Here is a 21,009-nt window from a genome sequence, read left to right on the forward strand (position 1 = left end):
TACAAATTGTAAATAAAAACAGAATGCAATAATTTACAAATCTCAAAAACTGATATTGTATTCACAATAGAACATAGGCAACATATCAAATGTCGAAAGTGAGACATTTTGAAATTTCATGCCAAATATTGGCTCATTTGAAATTTCATGATAGCAACACATCTCAAAAAAGTTGGGACAGGGGCAATAAGAGGCTGGAAAAGTTAAAGGTACAAAAAAGGAACAGCTGGAGGACCAAATTGCAACTCATTAGGTCAATTGGCAATAGGTCATTAACATGACTGGGTATAAAAAGAGCATCTTGGAGTGGCAGCGGCTCTCAGAAGTAAAGATGGGAAGAGGATCACCAATCCCCCTAATTCTGCGCCGACAAATAGTGGAGCAATATCAGAAAGGAGTTCGACAGTGTAAAATTGCAAAGAGTTTGAACATATCATCTACAGTGCATAATATCATCAAAAGATTCAGAGAATCTGGAAGAATCTCTGTGCGTAAGGGTCAAGGCCGGAAAACCACACTGGGTGCTCGTGATCTTCGGGCCCTTAGATGGCACTGCATCACATACAGGCATGCTTCTGTATTGGAAATCACAAAATGGGCTCAGGAATATTTCCAGAGAACATTATCTGTGAACACAATTCACCGTGCCGTCTGCCGTTGCCAGCTAAAACTCTATAGTTCAAAGAAGAAGCCGTATCTAAATATGATCCAGAGGCGCAGACGTCTTCTCTGGGCCAAGACTCATTTAAAATGGACTGTGGCAAAGTGGAAAACTGTTCTGTGGTCAGACGAATCAAAATTTGAAGTTCTTTATGGAAATCAGGGACGCCGTGTCATTCGGACTAAAGAGGAGAAGGACGACCCAAGTTGTTATCAGCGCTCAGTTCAGAAGCCTGCATCTCTGATGGTATGGGGTTGCATTAGTGCATGTGGTATGGGCAGCTTACACATCTGGAAAGACACCATCAATGCTGAAAGGTATATCCAGGTTCTAGAGCAACATATGCTCCCATCCAGACGACGTCTCTTTCAGGGAAGACCTTGCATTTTCCAACATGACAATGCCAAACCACATACTGCATCAATTACAGCATCATGGCTGCGTAGAAGAAGGGTCCGGGTACTGAACTGGCCAGCCTGCAGTCCAGATCTTTCACCCATAGAAAACATTTGGCGCATCATAAAACGGAAGATACGACAAAAAAGACCTAAGACAGTTGAGCAACTAGAATCCTACATTAGACAAGAATGGGTTAACATTCCTACCCCTAAACTTGAGCAACTTGTCTCCTCAGTCCCCAGACGTTTACAGACTGTTGTAAAGAGAAAAGGGGATGTCTCACAGTGGTAAACATGGCCTTGTCCCAACTTTTTTGAGATGTGTTGTTGTCATGAAATTTAAAATCACTTAATTTTTCTTTTTAAATGATACATTTTCTCAGTTTAAACATTTGATATGTCATCTATGTTCTATTCTGAATAAAATATGGAATTTTGAAACTTCCACATCATTGCATTCCGTTTTTATTTACAATTTGTACTTTGTCCCAACTTTTTTGGAATCGGGGTTGTATAAATGATAAAATCAATAACAATGAAGAAATTAATGTTTGTATGAGCCAGTTCCTTTCGCTAGCCCCTGCCTACTGAGTCAGTGTTCGGTTACTACGGTTCTTTTTTCCTGCTTTTCTACTGATATGAGAGTTTTAAAACTCCTGCTTTCTTATGGTGAGCTCATGAGTCTGTGTATTCTAGCCAGTCCCATCTAACAATTTTGAGAATTAATGTTAAGTAGACAGTATGTAAGGAATAAACTATGACCGAGTATGCTGTTATAGAAAAACAATTAGAGTGGTGTGAGAATGTGTTAAATCTCGAAACAAGTTACTTCCTGTTATAATTTGTTATAGCAGCTATAAATAGTCATACCTTCACCAGCCACGATTTTTTTTTTTTAATTTCATGAGACAAAAAAGCAGTTTGCCATGTTGCATGTAAACCACAAAGTTCTCCTTCCTGAAGATGTAACGTCCTGTTCTGTCGAATGGGGTTCGTTTCATGGTGGAAAATAGTTAGAGATTGCTCAAAATATGTTGGTGTGGATTATTATTATTATTATTTTATAACAGGTTTTCTTACTTGATAGCTAAAAAATACCCATGGAAGAGCACATTTAGTTCTATTAAGATTTTTATATGTCACTTTGACACATCAAAATTGCATTTCCTTTAAAAATGGTGGCTGTCGGTGCTGCATTGGTTAAGCACATGAGTCAATCACCATCCACCTTTGTCTGGAACAGTCACCATGCACTTACTTCACTCATGGTTCTTCTTGTGCTGGGAGAGTACCTACCCTGAAGTAGGAGCTAAATAAGTCCCTCAAAACAGCGTTCTAAGAACTATGATCATTCTCAGTTCCTGCAGTACAGACACACAAAAAAGGAGGTACTTCCTCAAACAGTTCTAAAGTCAAAGACCCTTTCACACCATAATCTGGCCTTCCCAGGCAGTCTCCTGTCCCAATGCTAACCAACTCTTTAAGGCGTATGGGTGCGGCGCCGATCTTCGTTTTGATAGCCCTTGGCCTCTCAGCCTATACAGCTAGGGTTACAGTGGGGGGCTAGTCCTCTGGTAACCATGAGAGTTTGACTTCCCCACTCGCATCTGTATTGCAGCGTGCCTTGCTAGACGGTAGTAGGTACCATTTTTATGACGGTCTTTGGTATGACCCGACCGCAAGTAGAACTCATGATTTCTCGGTTGAGAGGCGGACACGCTCACCACTAGGCCAGCTCGTGGTCCAACGGTTCTAAGAACAATATGAAAGTTTCTGCAGTTCAAAAGTGCCTTTTGACCATTACTGTAAGTGTTGATACTGGAGGCTGCTTCCAAAAAACGTTAAAGTATCCAAAACTTCACAACCAAACAGCTCCGAACTTACACAAGTGCAATTAATTGGCAAGGCTTTGCACAGGAAACTGATTAAGGGAGACAGGAAGTGAATGCAACAACCAAGGAATAATTCTTCAAAGTCTTTAAAAAAAAAAAGTTTGTCCTCTGGTGGTGTAGTAGTAAAATGTCCTGAATAGATGTGCCAGAAGCTTCCCTTCTGATGGGCAGCATCCAAAAGCCATACAACCTATGTGACCGGGCCATGGGGTCTGGGATTGTTGATCAGAGAGTGGTAAAGAATGTCCTCTGCTGGGTCAAAGCCCTCCCGGTCCACTAGGTAGAATAAGGTTTTGCCCCATTGCTTGAAGTATGTGGACACTAAGTGGGTGCTCCATCGATCTCCAATGAAGAAAGAACGTGGCTCAGCGCTTGTTACCTGGGTTTGGGCAGAAGAGACCACAGGTTTGAGGTTGTGATGCATGAAAAGTGGGAACTCTTTGATAAGTGGGTGGTACTTCAAGTTTACATGAAACTGTTTTAACTTGCTGGATTATTTTGAAAGGAACAGAGGATTTCCCTCTTGGGATGGTAGTTCTAGCCTCAGGTCTTGGGTGGATACCGGTTCCATCTAGCCCAATTGTAGTTGAGGATGTGAAATGTCCATCAACCAGCATTTTCTGTGGAGGAGTGGGTTAAGGAGTTCTGGGCATACTCTGCCCATCAGATGGCAGTGGTAGGAATCTTCCAGTCTCTTGATTTAGTTGATCAACCTGGCTATTGGCTTGAAGATGTAACCTGAAAAGAGATCAACATTGATGTTAAGCCACAAGACAAAAGGCTTGCCAAACTCTAGATATAAACTAGACTCCCAAGTCTGAAAATGTAGTATTCTGGGAGACAGTAGTGCATGAATGCCTCCTTGAACAATCTGGTGGTCTCCCTGACCAGTTTGGGGAGTGGTACTAGGTGACAAACCTGGCAAAAACAATCAATAATGGTGAAAATTGTGCTGTTACATTGTAAGTCGGTCAGTAGTGAAGTCTCGGGTTATGCGAGGCCATGGTGTATGAGGGATGTGTCATGGTTTGAGGAGACTGTTACGGAGTGCATGAATGAGCACTGACCATACAGTCTTCCACAGATTTTTCAACATCAGAGAGGATACATGGCCACCAGAACTTATTTTCCACAAACCTCTTGGATTGTTGAATGCCTTGATGACCAGAGCTGAGGGAGATGCATACCTGTTCGCACTTGGGGTGAGATGGATCACCTTGTTGGGTTTGTTGGATGTCTTTTCATGTTCTAGTGCAGAGATTCTCAAACTGTGGTACGCGTACCACTAGTGGTACGCGGGCTCCATTCTAGTGGTACGCCAAAGAATTACTTAATTAAATATAAATAAAAAAAATAAATAAATAAAACGTGAAATACTGTCCATAATATCCGAATGGATGAAAAAATCTTATTAACCGATGACAAGAAAATGAAAGGAGATACAAATTAAGTTAATAATTTTAAAAAGTTTGCAAGTGCTTCTGAGTAGCCATACGTAGCGTACGTACGGATTCCCACCGGTTCCGCTGACAGACGGTTATCCGCCATTGGTAGACTAGGCTGTGATGGGAAAAGGTGGAGGTGGCTTTGCTAATTATGATGAGTAGGACAAAATTACTGTCGTGGCTTAAATCCGCGAATGGGCGCGTGGATCAGGGGAGAGGGAGAACTGAAGAGGACGTGTGTGAACCGAGCGCAGATGCTAACGACAGTGGCAAAACCAGCCCCAGAACTGCTAGCAAACGGCAGAAACCAGTGAGGAGGAAGTATGACGAAAAATACATAAAACTGGGATTCATTTGGAGCGGGACAGAGGAGCTGCCCAGGCCGCAGTGTGTTGTATGCGAGGACGTTCTGAGCAATGAGTCCATGAAACCATCGCATCTCAAACGGCATCTTACAACCAAACACACCGCACTAAAGGACAAACCAATGGATTTTTTTTTTTTTTACGAAAACGTGATGAACTGAAGCAGTCCAAGTCCACCATTCTGTCCTATGGTACACCCGTAGCCAAAGCACAGGAAGCTTCATATCGTACCAGCCTCCTGATCGCCAGAGCCGGTAAGCCGCACACAATCGGGGAACTGCAGCTATGCATAGCCTGTTTTGATTTTTTTCAAGTACATCAAGTACAGTACTTTTTTTTTACTTAACATTTAAGAACAGTACAGTTATTTAACTTTTAAGTACATTTTCATTTAATATTTAAGAACTCTTAATATTTATTTTAGTACAATGTTTATTTCACTTTTATGTGCAATTAATTTTATTTGATTCATTATTTAAGTACAGTGTTTTATTTTCCTATATTTAAACACAGTGTTACTGTTCAAAGTACTGTGTGTAATGTTACAGTGGCCAACAATATTAAATATACTTGTTAAATAAAACCTCCGCCTTGTTTTTAATGAATACTTAGGCCTACTACGCTACTGTATTTTAATGTTGGTCATTATGGTGGTACTTGGAGAGCCAAGTATTTTCTGAGGTGGTACTTGGTGAAAAAAGTTTGAGAACCACTGTTCTAGTGAATGAATGCTGCAAAACAATTTGGGGAAGATGGTATTTCTGCAGGAGTAGGTTTTTGTAAACAAGACATTGCATCTGCTTTGGTATTTATTTATTTTTTTATCCTGGCCTATAAGTTATGGTGAACGCTGTCTTCTTTCGGTTGCTCCCGTTAGGGGTTACCACAGCAGATCTGTTTGGCAAAGGTTTTACACTGGGTGCCCTTCCTGATGCAACCCTCCCTAATCTAGCCAGGCTTGGGACCGGCACCAAGTATGCACTGGCTTGTGCATCCCCAGTGGCTGGGTATTTTTACCTAATCTGCATGTCTTTGGACTGTGGGGGAAACTGGAGCACCTGGAGGAAACCCAGGCAGACACAGGGGAGAACATGCAAACTCCACACAGAAAGGCCCCCATCGGCTGTGAAGTTTGAACCCAGAACCTTCTTGCTGTGAGGCGAGAGTGCCAACCACTGCACTACCATGCCACCAAGTTAAGTTTAGGCGAATGTAAAGCGAGTGAAAAAGGGATTTTAAAAAAGGATGTTCAGATCCTTTCGGTCAATGTCCTCACTCCTCCAGAGCAGTCTTGATTGGCAGATGTTTCCAATTCCTCACATCATAGTTCTGTTCGGCAGGGCTTAACTACCATGAGAAGCAGGCACAGGGGTGGAGCTTTGCAGGATTATTATGACCCTGGGACAGTACTGTGCTGGTCATGCTGTTTTCAGTGTTGTCGACCTTGACCGCAAATGGGAGAGAAGGATCAGGATGGCATTGAATTGGTGTATTCCTGAACCTTTCTTTGAGTATTTGAAAAGCTTGGGTGGCCTTCTCTGTCCATTATAGAATTTTGGGCTTCCCTTTGAGGAGGGCTGTCATAGGAGTGGCCACCTTCAGGGCAAGCACCAGTAAAAGTTGGTGAACCCTGGAAATCTCTGGACTTTTGTTGAGACCAGGTGAACCATCATATTTTTCTGGATGAATGAGACCTGACCAGAAGCAGTTTACTTCTGGGTTAGTGTAGAAGGTTGGGATGTGGGGGAGTTTTGAGGGTGCCCTCTGGTGGTGTGGCGGTATTAAGTTTTAAAAGGCTCTTGTGGATGATTCTCTCCCACCAAGTATAGACTTGTGCAGTAGAATTGACTTCATCTGGTCTGGAATATTTTCAGACTAACAGTTAAAGTACATTTAGCTGCCATCTTTACTGTGCCCTTCACTGTTTTTTACCCTGCCCTGACAAGTCGATATCCTCACAACAGTGACTAGTGAATGTGTTAGTTGACTAGGCTATGCCCTAGCCTCTAGTGTGTGTGTTTGTGTACATTGTAATAGATGTGTTTCTCCAGAGGTGTTCTTAAGAGAGGTTCCAATCTTCAGGTGAGAACTTGTAACGGCTGTGGGGTCCACAGACTCCTCTGGGGGGAGACCAGAGGCTGTTCTGTTCGGATGGAATTCTATTGGAGAAGAGCCAAACTCCTATTTTTGAAAGCAGTTAGTTTCATAACTATTAGTTTACCTCGGTGATGATCACCATCTTAGACATAGATTTTTTTTCCATGGAATGATTGTTTTGTCAGTCAAGTGACAGTTGGAGATGTTGCAACACTCTATTGCGTAGCCTCATAAACATATTTAAAAATAACTGAACTCACTAACCACATCAAGAATCGCTACCGCCACGTGCTCAAGGCAAAAAAACCCTTTTCTGCTGTACCACAACAATAACTGTCGTAAACATTTGTAGAATGTTGGGTGATGTCAGAGAACTGGCTGACTGGGATGCACGTGACCCAAGTTAAAGCTCGTCAGCCATTCTGTTTTTGTCAACAGGAAAACTGCTCGGATTGCTCTCTCCCCCTTTTACGAACATCTCTGGTATCTCAGTAACAGATGACCCCCTGTGTGTTTTGTCTCTTGTGTGTAGGATGTCTGTGGAGGTGGAGTCATTGCTGCAGGAGGTGAAGGAGTGTATAGAAGCAGCTCAGAACTACAGGAGTGAACTGCAGCAGAGACTACAGGGACTGAGCCAGGCACGCAAACAGGTAAACGCACACCAAAGTGTTTCATAGACCATAGAGCCCCCTGACTGACCAAAGGAACTCTATACCTGTAATCTGCACGAGTTTCAAGAACCTTCGGGTAGTATCTCACTGGGCTGCGACAGCCTGCGACTAGTTTGAGACACAACAATTGCGAGAAAATATGCGAAAATCAATTCAGTGTGATTCCAAGTGAAAATTGTCGCTAATTCGCATATTTTGTCTCCAACTAGTCGTAGGCTGTCGCAGCCCAGTGAGATACACTCGCACTTCCTGTCTCACGGAAACTGACTTGAGAAGGGTCCGCGACGGCTTTGCGACACCAGCGACGCATTTGCGGCTATTTTGAGAGAAATTTTGTCGCACGAATTTTTGAACACGTTCAATATTTCAGCGATGACGGAGCGACACTTTGCGACTCATGCGAGGAAATTGAGAAGCCCCGCGAATGTTTCAAGACACTTTTGAAACTCTCTCGCGAATGACGTTCGCAATTTGTCGCAGCCCAGTGAGATACTGGCTTTAGGGATGAAAATTGGATAAAAAGAATAGTTTTTGTTTAAAAAAAACAAATAGCAAAATGAAGATCACAAGATGAATAAAAATAAAGAGGAAGAGGCAAGAAATGTTTTGCTGGTAATACAAACGGGATACGAAGGCAACAGCAATACAACTGTGTGTACCATGTCTCTGTCCTGTGTGCTCAATTTTGGATGGTGAACTCTGCTCTGAAAACCAAAAGTACAACCCTCCAGAATTTTTTTTAAATATATAAAGTCTGCTGGTTCCCTGAACATACACTGGCTCTGTCTACACACACACACACACGCGCAATTAGTTAGTTAGTTAGTTAGTTAGTTAGTTAGTTAGTGTATTCAGTGTTCAGTTTAATGCACACCATGTGTGTTTTAAAAATACATAAGCCAGAGCACTCAGTGGTGGATGTGAGGCTAAATGGTGTGTTAAGGCTTGGCAGGCTGTGCACAGAAGAATCTCACTGTGTCGTGTGTGTGTGTGTGTGTTGTCTCCAGCAGCTTCCTCTCAGAAATGCTGTGCTTACTGAGCGTAAACAACACTGTTATTTCCTGTAGAGACAGCACACGCACACTCTTTGTCTCCTTCTGTCTCTCTGGCTGTATCACCCATCTTTACCTTTTTTCACCTTCTCTCTCAGTTCAGTATAATAATAATAATAATAATAATTGATGCATTCATATTGACACTGGTATAAGGGATGGCTGCAATTCCATGCTTATTTACTCATACAACCCTGATTCCAAAAAAGTTGGGACAAAGTACAAATTGTAAATAAAAATGGAATGCAATGATGTGGAAGTTTCAAAATTCCATATTTTATTCAGAATAGAACATAGATGACGTATCAAATGTTTAAACTGAGAAAATGTATCATTTAAAAAGAAAAATTAGGTGATTTTTTTTTTTTTTTTTAATTTCATGACAACACCACATATCTCAAAGTTGGGACAAGGCCATGTTTACCACTGTGAGACATCCCCTTTTCTCTTTACAACAGTCTGTAAACGTCTGGGGACTGAGGAGACAAGTTGCTCAAGTTTAGGGATAGGAATGTTAACCCATTCTTGTCTAATGTAGGATTCTAGTTGCTCAACTGTCTTGGGTCTTTTTTGTCGTATCTTCCGTTTTATGATGCGCCAAATGTTTTCTATGGGTGAAAGATCTGGACTGCAGGCTGGCCAGTTCAGTACCCGGACCCTTCTTCTACGCAGCCATGATGCTGTAATTGATGCAGTATGTGGTTTGGCATTGTCATGTTGGAAAATGCAAGGTCTTCCCTAATAGAGACGTCGTTTGGATGGGAGCATATGTTGCTCTAGAACCTGGATATACCTTTCAGCATTGATGGTGTCTTTCCAGATGTGTAAGCTGCCCATGCCACACGCACTAATGCAACCCCATACCATCAGAGATGCAGGCTTCTGAACTGAGCGCCGATAACAACTCCGGTCCGTCTTCTCCTCTTTAGTCCGAATGACACGGCGTCCCTGATTTCCATAAAGAACTTCAAATTTTGATTCGTCTGACCACAGAACAGTTTTCCACTTTGCCACAGTCCATTTTAAATGAGCCTTGGCCCAGAGAAGACGTCTGCGCTTCTGGATCGTGTTTAGATACGGCTTCTTCTTTGACCTATAGAGTTTTAGCTGACAACGGTGGATGGCACGGTGAATTGTGTTCACAGATAATGTTCTCTGGAAATATTCCTGAGCCCATTTTGTGATTTCCAATACAGAAGCATGCCTGTATGTGATGCAGTGCCGTCTAAGGGCCCGAAGATCACGGGCACCCAGTATGGTTTTCCGGCCTTGACCCTTACGCACAGAGATTCTTCCAGATTCTCTGAATCTTTTGATAATGATATGCACTGTAGATGATGATATGTTCAAACTCTTTGCAATTTTACACTGTCGAACTCCTTTCTGATATTGCTCCACTATTTGTCGGCGCAGAATTAGGGGGACTGGTGATCCTCTTCCCATCTTTACTTCTGAGAGCCGCTGCCACTCCAAGATGCTCTTTTTATACCCAGTCATGTTAATGACCTATTGCCAATTGACCTAATGAGTTGCAATTTGGTCCTCCAGCTGTTCCTTTTTTGTACCTTTTAACTTTTCCAGCCTCTTATTGCCCCTGTCCCAACTTTGAGATGTGTTGCTGTCATGAAATTTCAAAATGTCTCACTTTCGACATTTGATATGTTGTCCATGTTCTATTGTGAATACAATATCAGTTTGAGATTTGTAAATTACTGCATTCCGTTTTTATTTACAATTTGTACTTTGTCCCAACTTTTTTGGAATCGGGGTTGTAGATGTACTGTTGTAAAACCTGCTCTGACACCAACATACGATACCACGTGATGCTAGGTTACATAAATCGAGTGTAAAATATCAAAAGGATATCCTCCCGCATATTCCGACAATCCAAGTAATCTGATAAAATGGTATCTTTTTAAAGAAAGCATGAAGATTACTGACCTGAACAGTTGCTGTGAACTTCATGCACACACACAGGTATTCGTGAGTGTCGCAGTGACACAGGCGTGCAGAGAAACACATGAGCGTGTGAGAGTACTTCATCTGCGAACACTGAGCACAGAGCACAAAGATATGCCAGCTTCCTTCCACCTCGCTCGCCACGGTTTACACAAGGTGCAATTCACAGTATGACATTTTTAATTATTAATATTATTGTCAATAACTCATCTCATCTCATCTCATTATCTCTAGCCGCTTTATCCTGTCCTACAGGGTCACAGGCAAGCTGGAGCCTATCCCAGCTGACTACGGGCGAAAGGCGGGGTACACCCTGGACAAGTCGCCAGGTCATCACAGGGCTGACACATAGACACAGACAACCATTCACACTCACATTCACACCTACAGTCAATTTAGAGTCACCAGTTAACCTAACCTGCATGTCTTTGGACTGTGGGGGAAACCGGAGCACCCGGAGGAAACCCACGCGGACACGGGGAGAACATGCAAACTCCACACAGAAAGGCCCTCGCCAGCCACGGGGCTTGAACCTGGACCTTCTTGCTGTGAGGCGACAGCGCTAACCACTACACCACCGTGCCGCCCCTATTGTCAATAACTATCATTAACAAATAGTAAACACCAGTAATGACGACAGTAATATTAACAATAACAAAAATGATACTAATATCTACAACAATACTGACAGTCATACTATCAATGATAAAATTAACAATATTGTAATAGCAACACTAATAACAGGAATTAGAAACAACACAACTCGTAAACGAGCGGCACGGTGGTGTAGTGGTTAGCGCTGTCGCCTCACAGCAAGAAGGTCTGGGTTCGAGCCTAGCAGCCGGCGAAGGCCTTTCTGTGTGGAGTTTGCATGTTCTCCCCGTGTCCGCGTGGGTTTCCTCCGGGTGCTCCGGTTTCCCCTACAGTCCAAAGACATGCAGGTTAGGTTAACTGGTGGCTCTAAATTGACCGTAGGTGTGAATGTGAATGGTTGTGTGTGTCTATGTGTCAGCCCTGTGATGACCTGGTGACTTGTCCAGGGTGTACCCCGCCTCTCACCCATAGTCAGCTGGGATAGGCTCCAGCTTGCCTGCGACCCTGTAGAACAGGATAAAGCGGCTAGAGATGATGGATGGATGGACGGACAGCTCGTAAACAATAATGCTAATAATATTAATATGAATAACAGGAGTAATCACCACAACAGCAAAAGTAGGGTTGATGGAGGCTTCGTGTGGGGTGTGTTCACGGAGGAGTGTGTGTAAGGGTAGGAAGGTATATATGGAGGGAAATGGGTAAGGTGGGTGGGCACGACCTTATCAGCAACTACAACATGAAATATTTATTATTCTTTAAAGGTCCATGGAAAAAATGTACGTAACTGAGGATGTGTGTGTGTGTGTGTGTGTGTGTGTATAATCAGTTTGTACTCCAGCCATGTTATCTGTGTTATTTTAAGCTTTGTGTTTCCGTTTCCTGCGCAGCACAGACAGTGCTATCTCTCTCTGCACATGTCCATGTTTGCACAGACAGACAGACAGACAGCTTGCAGGAGAAGATGCAAATGCATCATGTTTGCAGTGATGAAGGGTGTTTCCTAAACGGTCCACCAGTAGCTTGTGTGTGTGTGTGTGTGTGTGTGTGTGTGTGTGAGGGGGTGTTTAGGAGCTGGATCTTCCCCGTTCCAGACATATTACACAGATTAAAAAACATATACACACACCGTGTGTGTGTGTGTGAGCTTTTAAGTTCATATCTGACCTGTACCTTGCCAGCTTCCTCCTAATATTCTAAATTTCACAAGAAAACATGATCATGTGAGTCATAGGTACTACAATTCACGTTCTGAGCAGAGCAACATTTAAAAAAAATAAATCAAATAAAATGAATAAAAACTCCAGCATAACTTGCTTGGCTTAGTTTCTCTAAAAGCCCTAACATAATGTGTTAATTCTGACTGGCAGAATTTTAAATGTTAGCCTTTTAGCGTTTTAATTTGGAAAGCCAAAGTTGTGTTTGCTACATGGAAATGTGTTTTACCTCAGAAGTTCTGTTAGCATTCAGTGCTAAGTGTCAGTCTGCTCCATTGAAACGTGTACATGTGTTTTACCTCAGAGTGTCGAAGCTCTGTTAGCATTCAGTGCTAAGTGTTAAAACCTTTCTTGGAATTTACTAACGCCTTTTAGCCTCGAAGCTGATTTGATTTTTATCACTTTAACCAAGTATCTAGCATGTTCTCATGACAAAGTAAGTTCCGTTTGAACGCACCAGTTAGCATTAGCTTGCTTCTGAGCCTAGGGCTGTCCCATTCAGAAAGTAGCTACTATGTGTTTCTTGTTTTAAACAAATTTAATCGTAGTGTAGCTGGTGTCCTTTCAGGTAAAGGTAATCCTATAATTCTGTTCAGATTTCTGTAAAAGTTTTCGGAAAAACAGTGGCCCAAAATGGCATTCTGACTGAGGCGCATGTTTACAAGTGTTAAGCCAGTCTCTCACTGGGCTGTGACAGCCTGTGACTAGTTGGAGACACAACAATTGCGATGAAATATGCGAATTGGCGACAATTTTCACTTGGAATCACACTGAATTGATATTCGCATATTTTACCGCAATTGTTGCGTCTCCAACTAGTCACAGGCCGTCACAGCCCGGCTTTCCCTCGGCAGGCAGGGAAGTAGTAGAGGAAGCCTCACGGAAACTGACCTTGAGAAGGGTTTGCGACGGCTTTGCGACACCAGCGACGCATTTGCGGCTATTTTGAGAGAAATTTTGTCGCATGAATTTTTTGAACATGTTCAAAATTTCAGCGACGAAGGAGCGACACTTTGCGACTCGTACAAGGAACTCGAGAAGCCCTGCGAAGGTTTCAAGACACTTTTGAAACTCTCTCGCGAATGACGTTCGCAATTTGTCGTAAGCTGTCGCAGCCCAGTGAGATACTAGCCTGACTGAATTACTTGGCGTAGCTAACAGTCACGTGTATGATTTTGTGTGTCTGTTGGTATTAGGGATGTTAACCAATGACTGTTTGACCGGTGGTTGACCGAATCAACATTAACCGGTTTTTTTTTTGGTTGTCGGTGAAAAAAAAAAAAAAAAATCAATCGTTTTGAAGCTGCCGATTTTGGAGCGGAGAACCTGGAATTCTGTGTTTGTAAACGCTTGGGGCATGCCATGCGGTGTAAGGACGACAGCTGACAAATCAGAAACACCCATTCAGTCATGTCCCGCCCTCCCGCCCCAGCTAAAGACAGCTGACAAATCAGAAACACCCATTCAGTCATGTCCCGCCCCAGTTAAAGACAGCTGACAAATCAGAAATACCCATTCAGTCATGTCCCGCCCTCCCGTCCCAGTTAAAGACAGCTGACAAATCAGAAACACCCATTCAGTCATGTCCCGCCCCAGTTGAACACAGCTGCCACCAGTGTTGCCAGATTGGGTGGTTTCCCGCCCATTTGGGCAGTTTTAAGTGGATTGTTGCATCCCTGTTTAAATTCATAGGTTAACCGACTTTAACCAGCTAATGAGGCTCGGTGGTCGGTCAAGATTTTTTTTTTAGTTTTCGCCATCCCTAGTTGGTATTTGTATTCATAGATTGATGATTGTTGTTCTGGAGTTGAAATGAACAAACAGTGCTTCCTCACAGCTTATGTGGTTAGCTTTTCAGCTAGCCTTAGCTAGTGATCTTCATAATTATGTTACAAAGTGAGCACTAGTCTAGTTGTTTTAGCAGCAGTAATGTAGCTAATGAAATAAGGCATTAATAAACATGTCCTGTGCATCATACCAAGAAAGATATTAAAGAGTGCCCCAGGGGGAATGCTAAGTTTGTTTCTGTAAAAAAAAAAAAGCTGACTAACCAGTCAGGGAACTACAAAGGAGGCAGATACAGAAACAACGGATTTCAAGTGTGCCACGGTTCGACTGTGTTCTGTTTGTTTCCATTCCCGAGATGGCGTTCAGATCGTAGTAGAGTGATTTGCCTTGTTAAATTTTGACCTAGGGTTAATTACTCGTTCTACTCTGACACGCTATAAATTTGCATGCACATTTGGCTGTATAAGCGCATCGTTAAATTCAGGATTCTAATATGCAAATCAATGTAAAGATTTATTTCTGCATGTAAACCTGGCTCGTAAAATGAAGAGAAAGTGGGTTAGTCCAAGTCGTGGGCACTTGTAGTGGTTCTCGTTTCATACAGTACAAGAGGAAGTGTGTATGCTTTTTTTTTTTTTTTCTCCACGTTTAAGAGCATAAGAGACAGGAAGTGTTTCATCTTGGTGGATCGGAGTTTGAAACGTAAAGAGAAGCCCTTGTCTTACACCATTTCCTCTTTTTCACAGCCACACACCATCTTGAAGTGATTCGGTTCTCTATGCACAAAATACACGCCATCTACAAGTCCTACACATGAATGTGACTGGTTGTATTCATACTTGTTTCGAAGGATACTGGGAGCATTATGGTACTTCTGTAACACTGACTGACTCCAGTGTGAACAATTTTCAAATTAATTTGTGTCATCTGCAGCATACAGTCACCTGATGTAGCTGCATAAGCTAATCGTTACACATAGGGTTGCCACCATTCAGAAATGAAAATAAGGGACGCCCACCACGGCTCCTTGGGGCCATGACCACCACGGGCACGACTCCTATGGGGTGGGGTGCCCGCAGCAGTGGCACGTTTTATTTTGTAGGTGTTTTTAGTAAAGGGGTGATCAAGAAAGCAATTACTCATACTTAAAGCTTGAAATACTTTATTGCCAATGCTGTAAAAATGTATAATGTACAAGTGGGCAACAATGAACTTTAAAAATATAATCTAAATATATTGAGAACTTAAAGGGGAACAGAGGGCAATATATAGAGTAAATATAACAATAAAACACACATTAACGAACCTTATTCAAGACTTACAAAAGTGTTTTTGTTCTAAGGTTGGAAAGTTATAGTGTTTTGAAAGTAGCTCGAGCAAACTATTTCCGCAGTTTGAACAGCCCGCCATGATATTAATTTTATCCAATCAGAACGCACGTTCATTTTCTCTGCGTAACACTCATGACGTATGTATGTGCCCAGTTGTGTTGGCTCATTGAGGTTGGGAATAGCACGTGTGAATTGGAAAGTAGGATGAATTGTAAGTGATCGGCTACACAGTGCCACAGTGTGTTGCTTTCGGGTGTAATAACAGGACCGATGGAAAGCATAACGATCCTCCAGACGTGTCTTTTCACTCGTTTCCGCTGAAAAACACCAAGCGAGTTCGAGCTTTCTTCTCTTCTTTCGTCATCACCGGAGTCGAGAGTACCTCTCCTAGGTTCAAACTGGTACCCTTCTAAGCCATAGCCTGCTTGCAGTGTGTCTTGCGGGATCTCTTCGTATGATTCGACAGAGCTGTCGCTTTCACTTGATGCGCCCGACGCCATGATTACACGCTTCTCTCCTAGTGCAGTGGGTAGGGCTGACGTCACGGTCTTTTAAAAATGGCGACTCTTGTGCCGTTTAGCATACCGACTATTATATTTACAATTACCAAGATATTTCGTTGTTTTCTAGTATATAAATTTGATAGAATACTTAAGAATATGTTACTTTGTCACATCAGCAACTGTATATATTATATTGGGTACCCCTTTAATATCACTGTAAATGTAAGTGCATAACTGTTCTTGGTGTAGGGACTCTCTTTGTGAACCTTGGGGACATTTTTACTTAGAGAGGGAAAAAAAGAACAAAAAACAACAAACACGTCCAGTCGGACGGATGAATGATCATTAATTCAAACAATCAATTAATCAAACAAACGACAATCATAACATAATGTCCCATACCGTATCACTCTCAGGAGATGATTGGGGTATAAAGAACTGTGACACTGACGCTTGTGTCCTCTGTGTTCTTACGTATCTGCAGTGTTGCTCTCCTGACGAATGCTGTCTAATGCCAGACAGCCCACCGTACGCCACTGAAAACACTCGCCGACAGACTTTACAGTTTACTCTGTAGTCGTCTCCACTCACGCTGTCCAGCCAAGGATGTGCCTCTTCCCACTCACGTCTGTATTTTTGTAAGCGTTTACGCTTTTGAAGACGTGGTGGAGTCCCGGGTGCAGCAGACACATTTTTAAAAGGCCCGGGTTTTTTGAGCAGCGCCGGTGTGTTGGGCCCAATCCCAATTCTAATTTCTACCCCTTCCCCTCCGCCTTCCCCTCCGCCTTCCCCTTGGCCCTTCCCCTTGAAACTGAGCTACAAGGGATAGGGCTTGAAATTCAACCCTTACGTATTGGGATAGCCCTTCAACGATCGCATACGTCATCGCGTACCTCCGTCAGCGTTTACGTTAGCAAAACGCGACGCGTCATTGGCTGCGACCAGCCGCTACAGTCAGAGCCAGAGGCAGAAATCTCTGCTGGCAGGGTGTGATTTGTTAACTAACACCACTGAATGGGATATCTTTGGCGCTTCGTGCACCACATCCGACAGAATGAGGTGTCAGAACACTCATGTAAACAATAAAAGCGAGAATAACAGAACAAAACGTACGCAGTAAAGCAACCGAAAACAATACTCACTCCCAAAGCTTTTCAGCAGCAGCTTGGATTTCAGAAATCGCTGCTCATTCTCAGCTCGAAAGCGAATCAAGCGGCGTGTTTCCTCTGGATAACAACTTAAAACACGTAAATAATGGAGAAAATACATTTATGACAATCTTTCGCCGCGGGAACCGCCATCTTTCTGAAATCCGAATGAAATCTCGCTGAAATCCGCATGGCATTGTGGGAAATCACTCAAACCCCTTCGTTCGGAGTCAGCTCCAGGAAAATCTCCGTTTGGAGGGGTACAGAAGCCCTACCCCTTCCCCTACCCCTCCGCGTTAACTGGGATTGGGATACCCCTACCCCTTCACGTGAACGCGCAAAATGGAGGGGAAGGGCCAAGGGGTTGGTCCAAGGGGTGAAATGGGATTCGGCCTTTGTGTCTCTAGGCAGCCGTGACGGCGCCACACGCAGTGACGCAGGCAGCCAGGCACAGACGCACAGAGCGTGACACAGAGTGGAGGGGTTTGTGTCCTGGGTAGACCCGCAACGTAGTATTTCCTGTTTTATTTTGTTCATTATTGTTAGTTTTAGTGTTATGTGTGAGACAGACATGTGTAATGGACATTTATGAAAATACGGAACAAATCTCGTCCCGTATCGGTTCGATACGGGACACAAGATTTAATTGCCAAATAAAGGACGATTCCGTATTTTACGGGACGGGTGGCAACCCTAGTTACACAGTTAATAGTCATGGTGGGACATGTAGCTAGCTAAGTCAACCATTACATTTTTCACATGGCTAGTTATTAGGTGCAGTAAAGTAGATAGCGACTAAAGTTAACAATATTGTCAAATTGCATGGCTGGTTAAACCGGCGAAGCTCATTTAACCAATCTGTGACCAGCTCTAGCTGTACGCTGCATTATATAATTTCCTTTCTAACTCTGCAGTGCCTTTGTGTTTAGGTGCGAGGAAGCTCCACTCACACTCGTGAGGTTTTGAAACGACACTTTCAGGAGCTCCAGACGACGCTGAGCCGTTTGCTAAATGAGCGACTGAACGCACTCCTCCAAGAAGTGGACACCATCGAGCAGGACAGCATCAGTCCACTAGATGACTGTCAGAAACTCATTGAACATGGCGTCAAAATGGCTGATGAGCTCCTGCGTGAAGGTGAGACTGAAAAACTGCAAGGAGAAAAAAAACACATTTGCTACAACAGTGCTACGATGCATGGCTGTTAATGTCAGGAACGTGCTGGCTGATGAGGCTAGTCAGCAACCACGCGACAAAACACAGTGGCAAGTAATCGTAGTGGAACATAGCTAGCAATTTCCAGGATGCATATTTAACATCAGCGTTAACACGGTAATGCAAGGATAAAAAGTGTAGTTAACCATATCGCTATGATAACTACATGCTAGGCATGTAACAATATCATGCAATGATAAATCACGATCCAAATTGATGAGATAAAAAATGAATCAGGGCGGCACGGTGGTGTAGTGGTTAGCGCTGTCACCTCACAGCAAAAAGGTCCGGGTTCGAGTCCTGTGGCCGGCGAGGGCCTTTCTGTGTGGAGTTTGCATGTTCTCCCCGTGTCTGCGTGGGTTTCCTCCGGGTGCTCCGGTTTCCCCCACAGTCCAAAGACATGCAGGTTAGGTTAACTGGTGACTCTAAATTGACCGTAGGTGTGAATGTGAGTGTGAATGGTTGTCTGTGTCTATGTGTCAGCCCTGTGATGACCTGGCGACTTGTCCAGGGTGTACGCCGCCTTTCGCCCGTAGTCAGCTGGGATAGGCTCCAGCTTGCCTGCGACCCTGTAGAAGGATAAAGCGGCTAGAGATAATGAGATGATCTTTTTGTATCAGTTGAATTCTGTCAAAACAAGTCTTTCATTCGATGGAGTTCTGTAGAACAGGATAAAGTGGCTAGAGATAATGAGATGAGATGAAATGAGATCTGGAATGCACATGACTTCACGGTAAGCGGAAGTAACGCAGCTGTAATGCCTCAAATGCACAAAAAAAAATCTAAAATTGGAAAGCTGCTGTGTGATTTGTACAAATAGGTTTAACAAGAAATTGGAACTCCTTTTTAATAGATCGCTCAAAGCAGGGATGTGATTTTTCCACGAATTCGCGGAATTCTGCTTTTTTCACCTCAAAACTTGAAAAAAAAAAGTTTCCGATTTTTCCCTCAAATCCACATTCGTATCCTATTCGTTCCGACTTTGTTTGAAAGATGGCAGCCTCGGATTTGCATCTTTATGCCTCGATCACGGAGGCTGCCATCTTTCAACTCTTTGAAGCGAGCGCGTTCATTGGTTGTTACAGAGCGATGGGCCAATCACGTACCTCGTTTCATCTCATTGACGCAATTACGTCATTGAGATGAAACGAGGTACGTGATTGGCCCATCGCTCTGTAACAACCAATGAACGCGCTTGTTAGCTGTACGTAAGCTCGCTTCAAACAAAGAGTTGAAAGATGGCAGCCTCTGTGATCGAGCGTAAAGATGCAAATCGAGTTAAAGAAATCGACAGAATAGTGAAAAACAAGTTCCGCTGGGAATGGTTGGAGAAAGAGGTTGCTACAGACGTTGGACATAAGACTCTGAGACATTTGTTCAGCGATTTCGTTCTTTGGGGAGAGGGCAGAGGTCTCTGGCTGTCAAGTTTGGGGATACTGGGACCTCCCCTGCCCGAGCTACGAGCGTCCAAAGTCGGGATAGAAATGAAACCTAAGCGGAGCGCCGTGGCTCGCCTTGGGGTGAATTACGTCCCAAGGCTAGTGGGCCCTGCTCGCGCTGGTTCTTTGGGGGGGAGTGAGTGTGTATGTGTGTGTGTGAGAGAGAGAGTGACCGTGTGTGTCAGAGTTGCATGTTGACCATTAAATTGGCTTGAATTTGTTAATCATGACAAGTTTTTTCTTGTGTGTTTTGCTTGCCATTTTAGTACAATTTTTAAGTCAGAAAAACCCAGGAGCTTCGGGGGGCTTCCCCCTTGTCCCCCCACCAGGGCGCTACCCTGGACCAGCTGAGGGCCTGCGGCCCCCAGATCCCCGCCTAAAATTTTCAGATAATTTCACCAGCCCCAAATCACATCCCTGTCAAAGTTAAAGAAACGAGAAGCAAATGGAGGCAGTACAAATGTTCCTAAAAGTTTAAGTAAATGCCTGTTTGTTATTAACCATTTTCATTTTAGTTAATAGCCGGTTATATTTTACCCCAACCTTTACAGATGTGGGTAAATAATTAGTGTTGGTTAAGAGTATGACACTTTTTTTTTTTGATTTAACAAAAGAAATATTTAAGTTGATAGGGTTGCATTACAAAAGTGTTAATGAGTAACGTGAGGGTTGATGGCGCAAGAAAAGAAGAGCATTGTTAGAAGAGATGACAGACGTGTGTAACAGAGGCAGGAAGGTGTACAGTCATGTGAGGATATGAGACATCCTTCTGAAATATGCGATACTGTCCATTCGACTGCTTTATTATTTAAAGGAGCCAGACTGGCGAGAACAGTGTCGGAAAACACAAACAAAGAGGCACTTTGCATACAAGTGCCATTTATTATTAATTGTTTTGACGATAGAGAGAGAGAGAGAGAGAGACCTTGTACTTACAGAATTTTCAGGTTTTGTCTTCACCGTCTGTGTTTCGTTTATTCCATGTCGGCGAAAAGACTTTTGTAAATACTGAAATTAAGGACACGTCAGTATCTCGGCAGTGTCTGTACCTTGGTAACTAGGCGCAATCTCGAACTGTTTACAGGAAACTATGTAGCTGTTGAAGTGCTGCGTTTTATAACACTGACTCGTGAGACAACATCGACCTCAAAGGTGCAGGTGCCTTGTCTTTCAGTTCTCCGTGTGATCCAACCCAGCGTCTCATGTTCAGAGATATTAAACATCACATAACCAT

The 21,009-nt window shown here is 43.2% G+C and overlaps 2 protein-coding genes across 2 annotated transcripts in view; one reads left to right on the forward strand and one right to left on the reverse strand.

The window, feature by feature from the left end:
- The window catches only part of crlf3 (cytokine receptor-like factor 3), a 48,996-nt gene that overhangs the window by 9,373 nt on the left and 18,614 nt on the right, over positions 1-21,009 (forward strand). Inside the window, exons 2-3 of the mRNA XM_060901308.1 lie at positions 7,391-7,508; positions 18,051-18,258. Coding sequence (XP_060757291.1) covers positions 7,392-7,508; positions 18,051-18,258 — 325 coding nt within the window. The 5' untranslated portion in view covers position 7,391. The remainder of the gene's footprint in view (positions 1-7,390; positions 7,509-18,050; positions 18,259-21,009) is intronic.
- suz12a (SUZ12 polycomb repressive complex 2 subunit a) overlaps positions 1,578-21,009 on the reverse strand; it is a 125,730-nt gene continuing 106,298 nt past the window's right edge. The window contains exon 17 of the transcript XR_009650830.1: positions 1,578-3,689. The gene's annotated coding sequence lies outside the window, so the exon portion shown is untranslated. The remainder of the gene's footprint in view (positions 3,690-21,009) is intronic.

Source organism: Neoarius graeffei, chromosome 20, assembly GCF_027579695.1.
Source record: "Neoarius graeffei isolate fNeoGra1 chromosome 20, fNeoGra1.pri, whole genome shotgun sequence".
In the NCBI taxonomy this organism is placed as follows: Eukaryota; Metazoa; Chordata; class Actinopteri; order Siluriformes; family Ariidae; genus Neoarius; species Neoarius graeffei.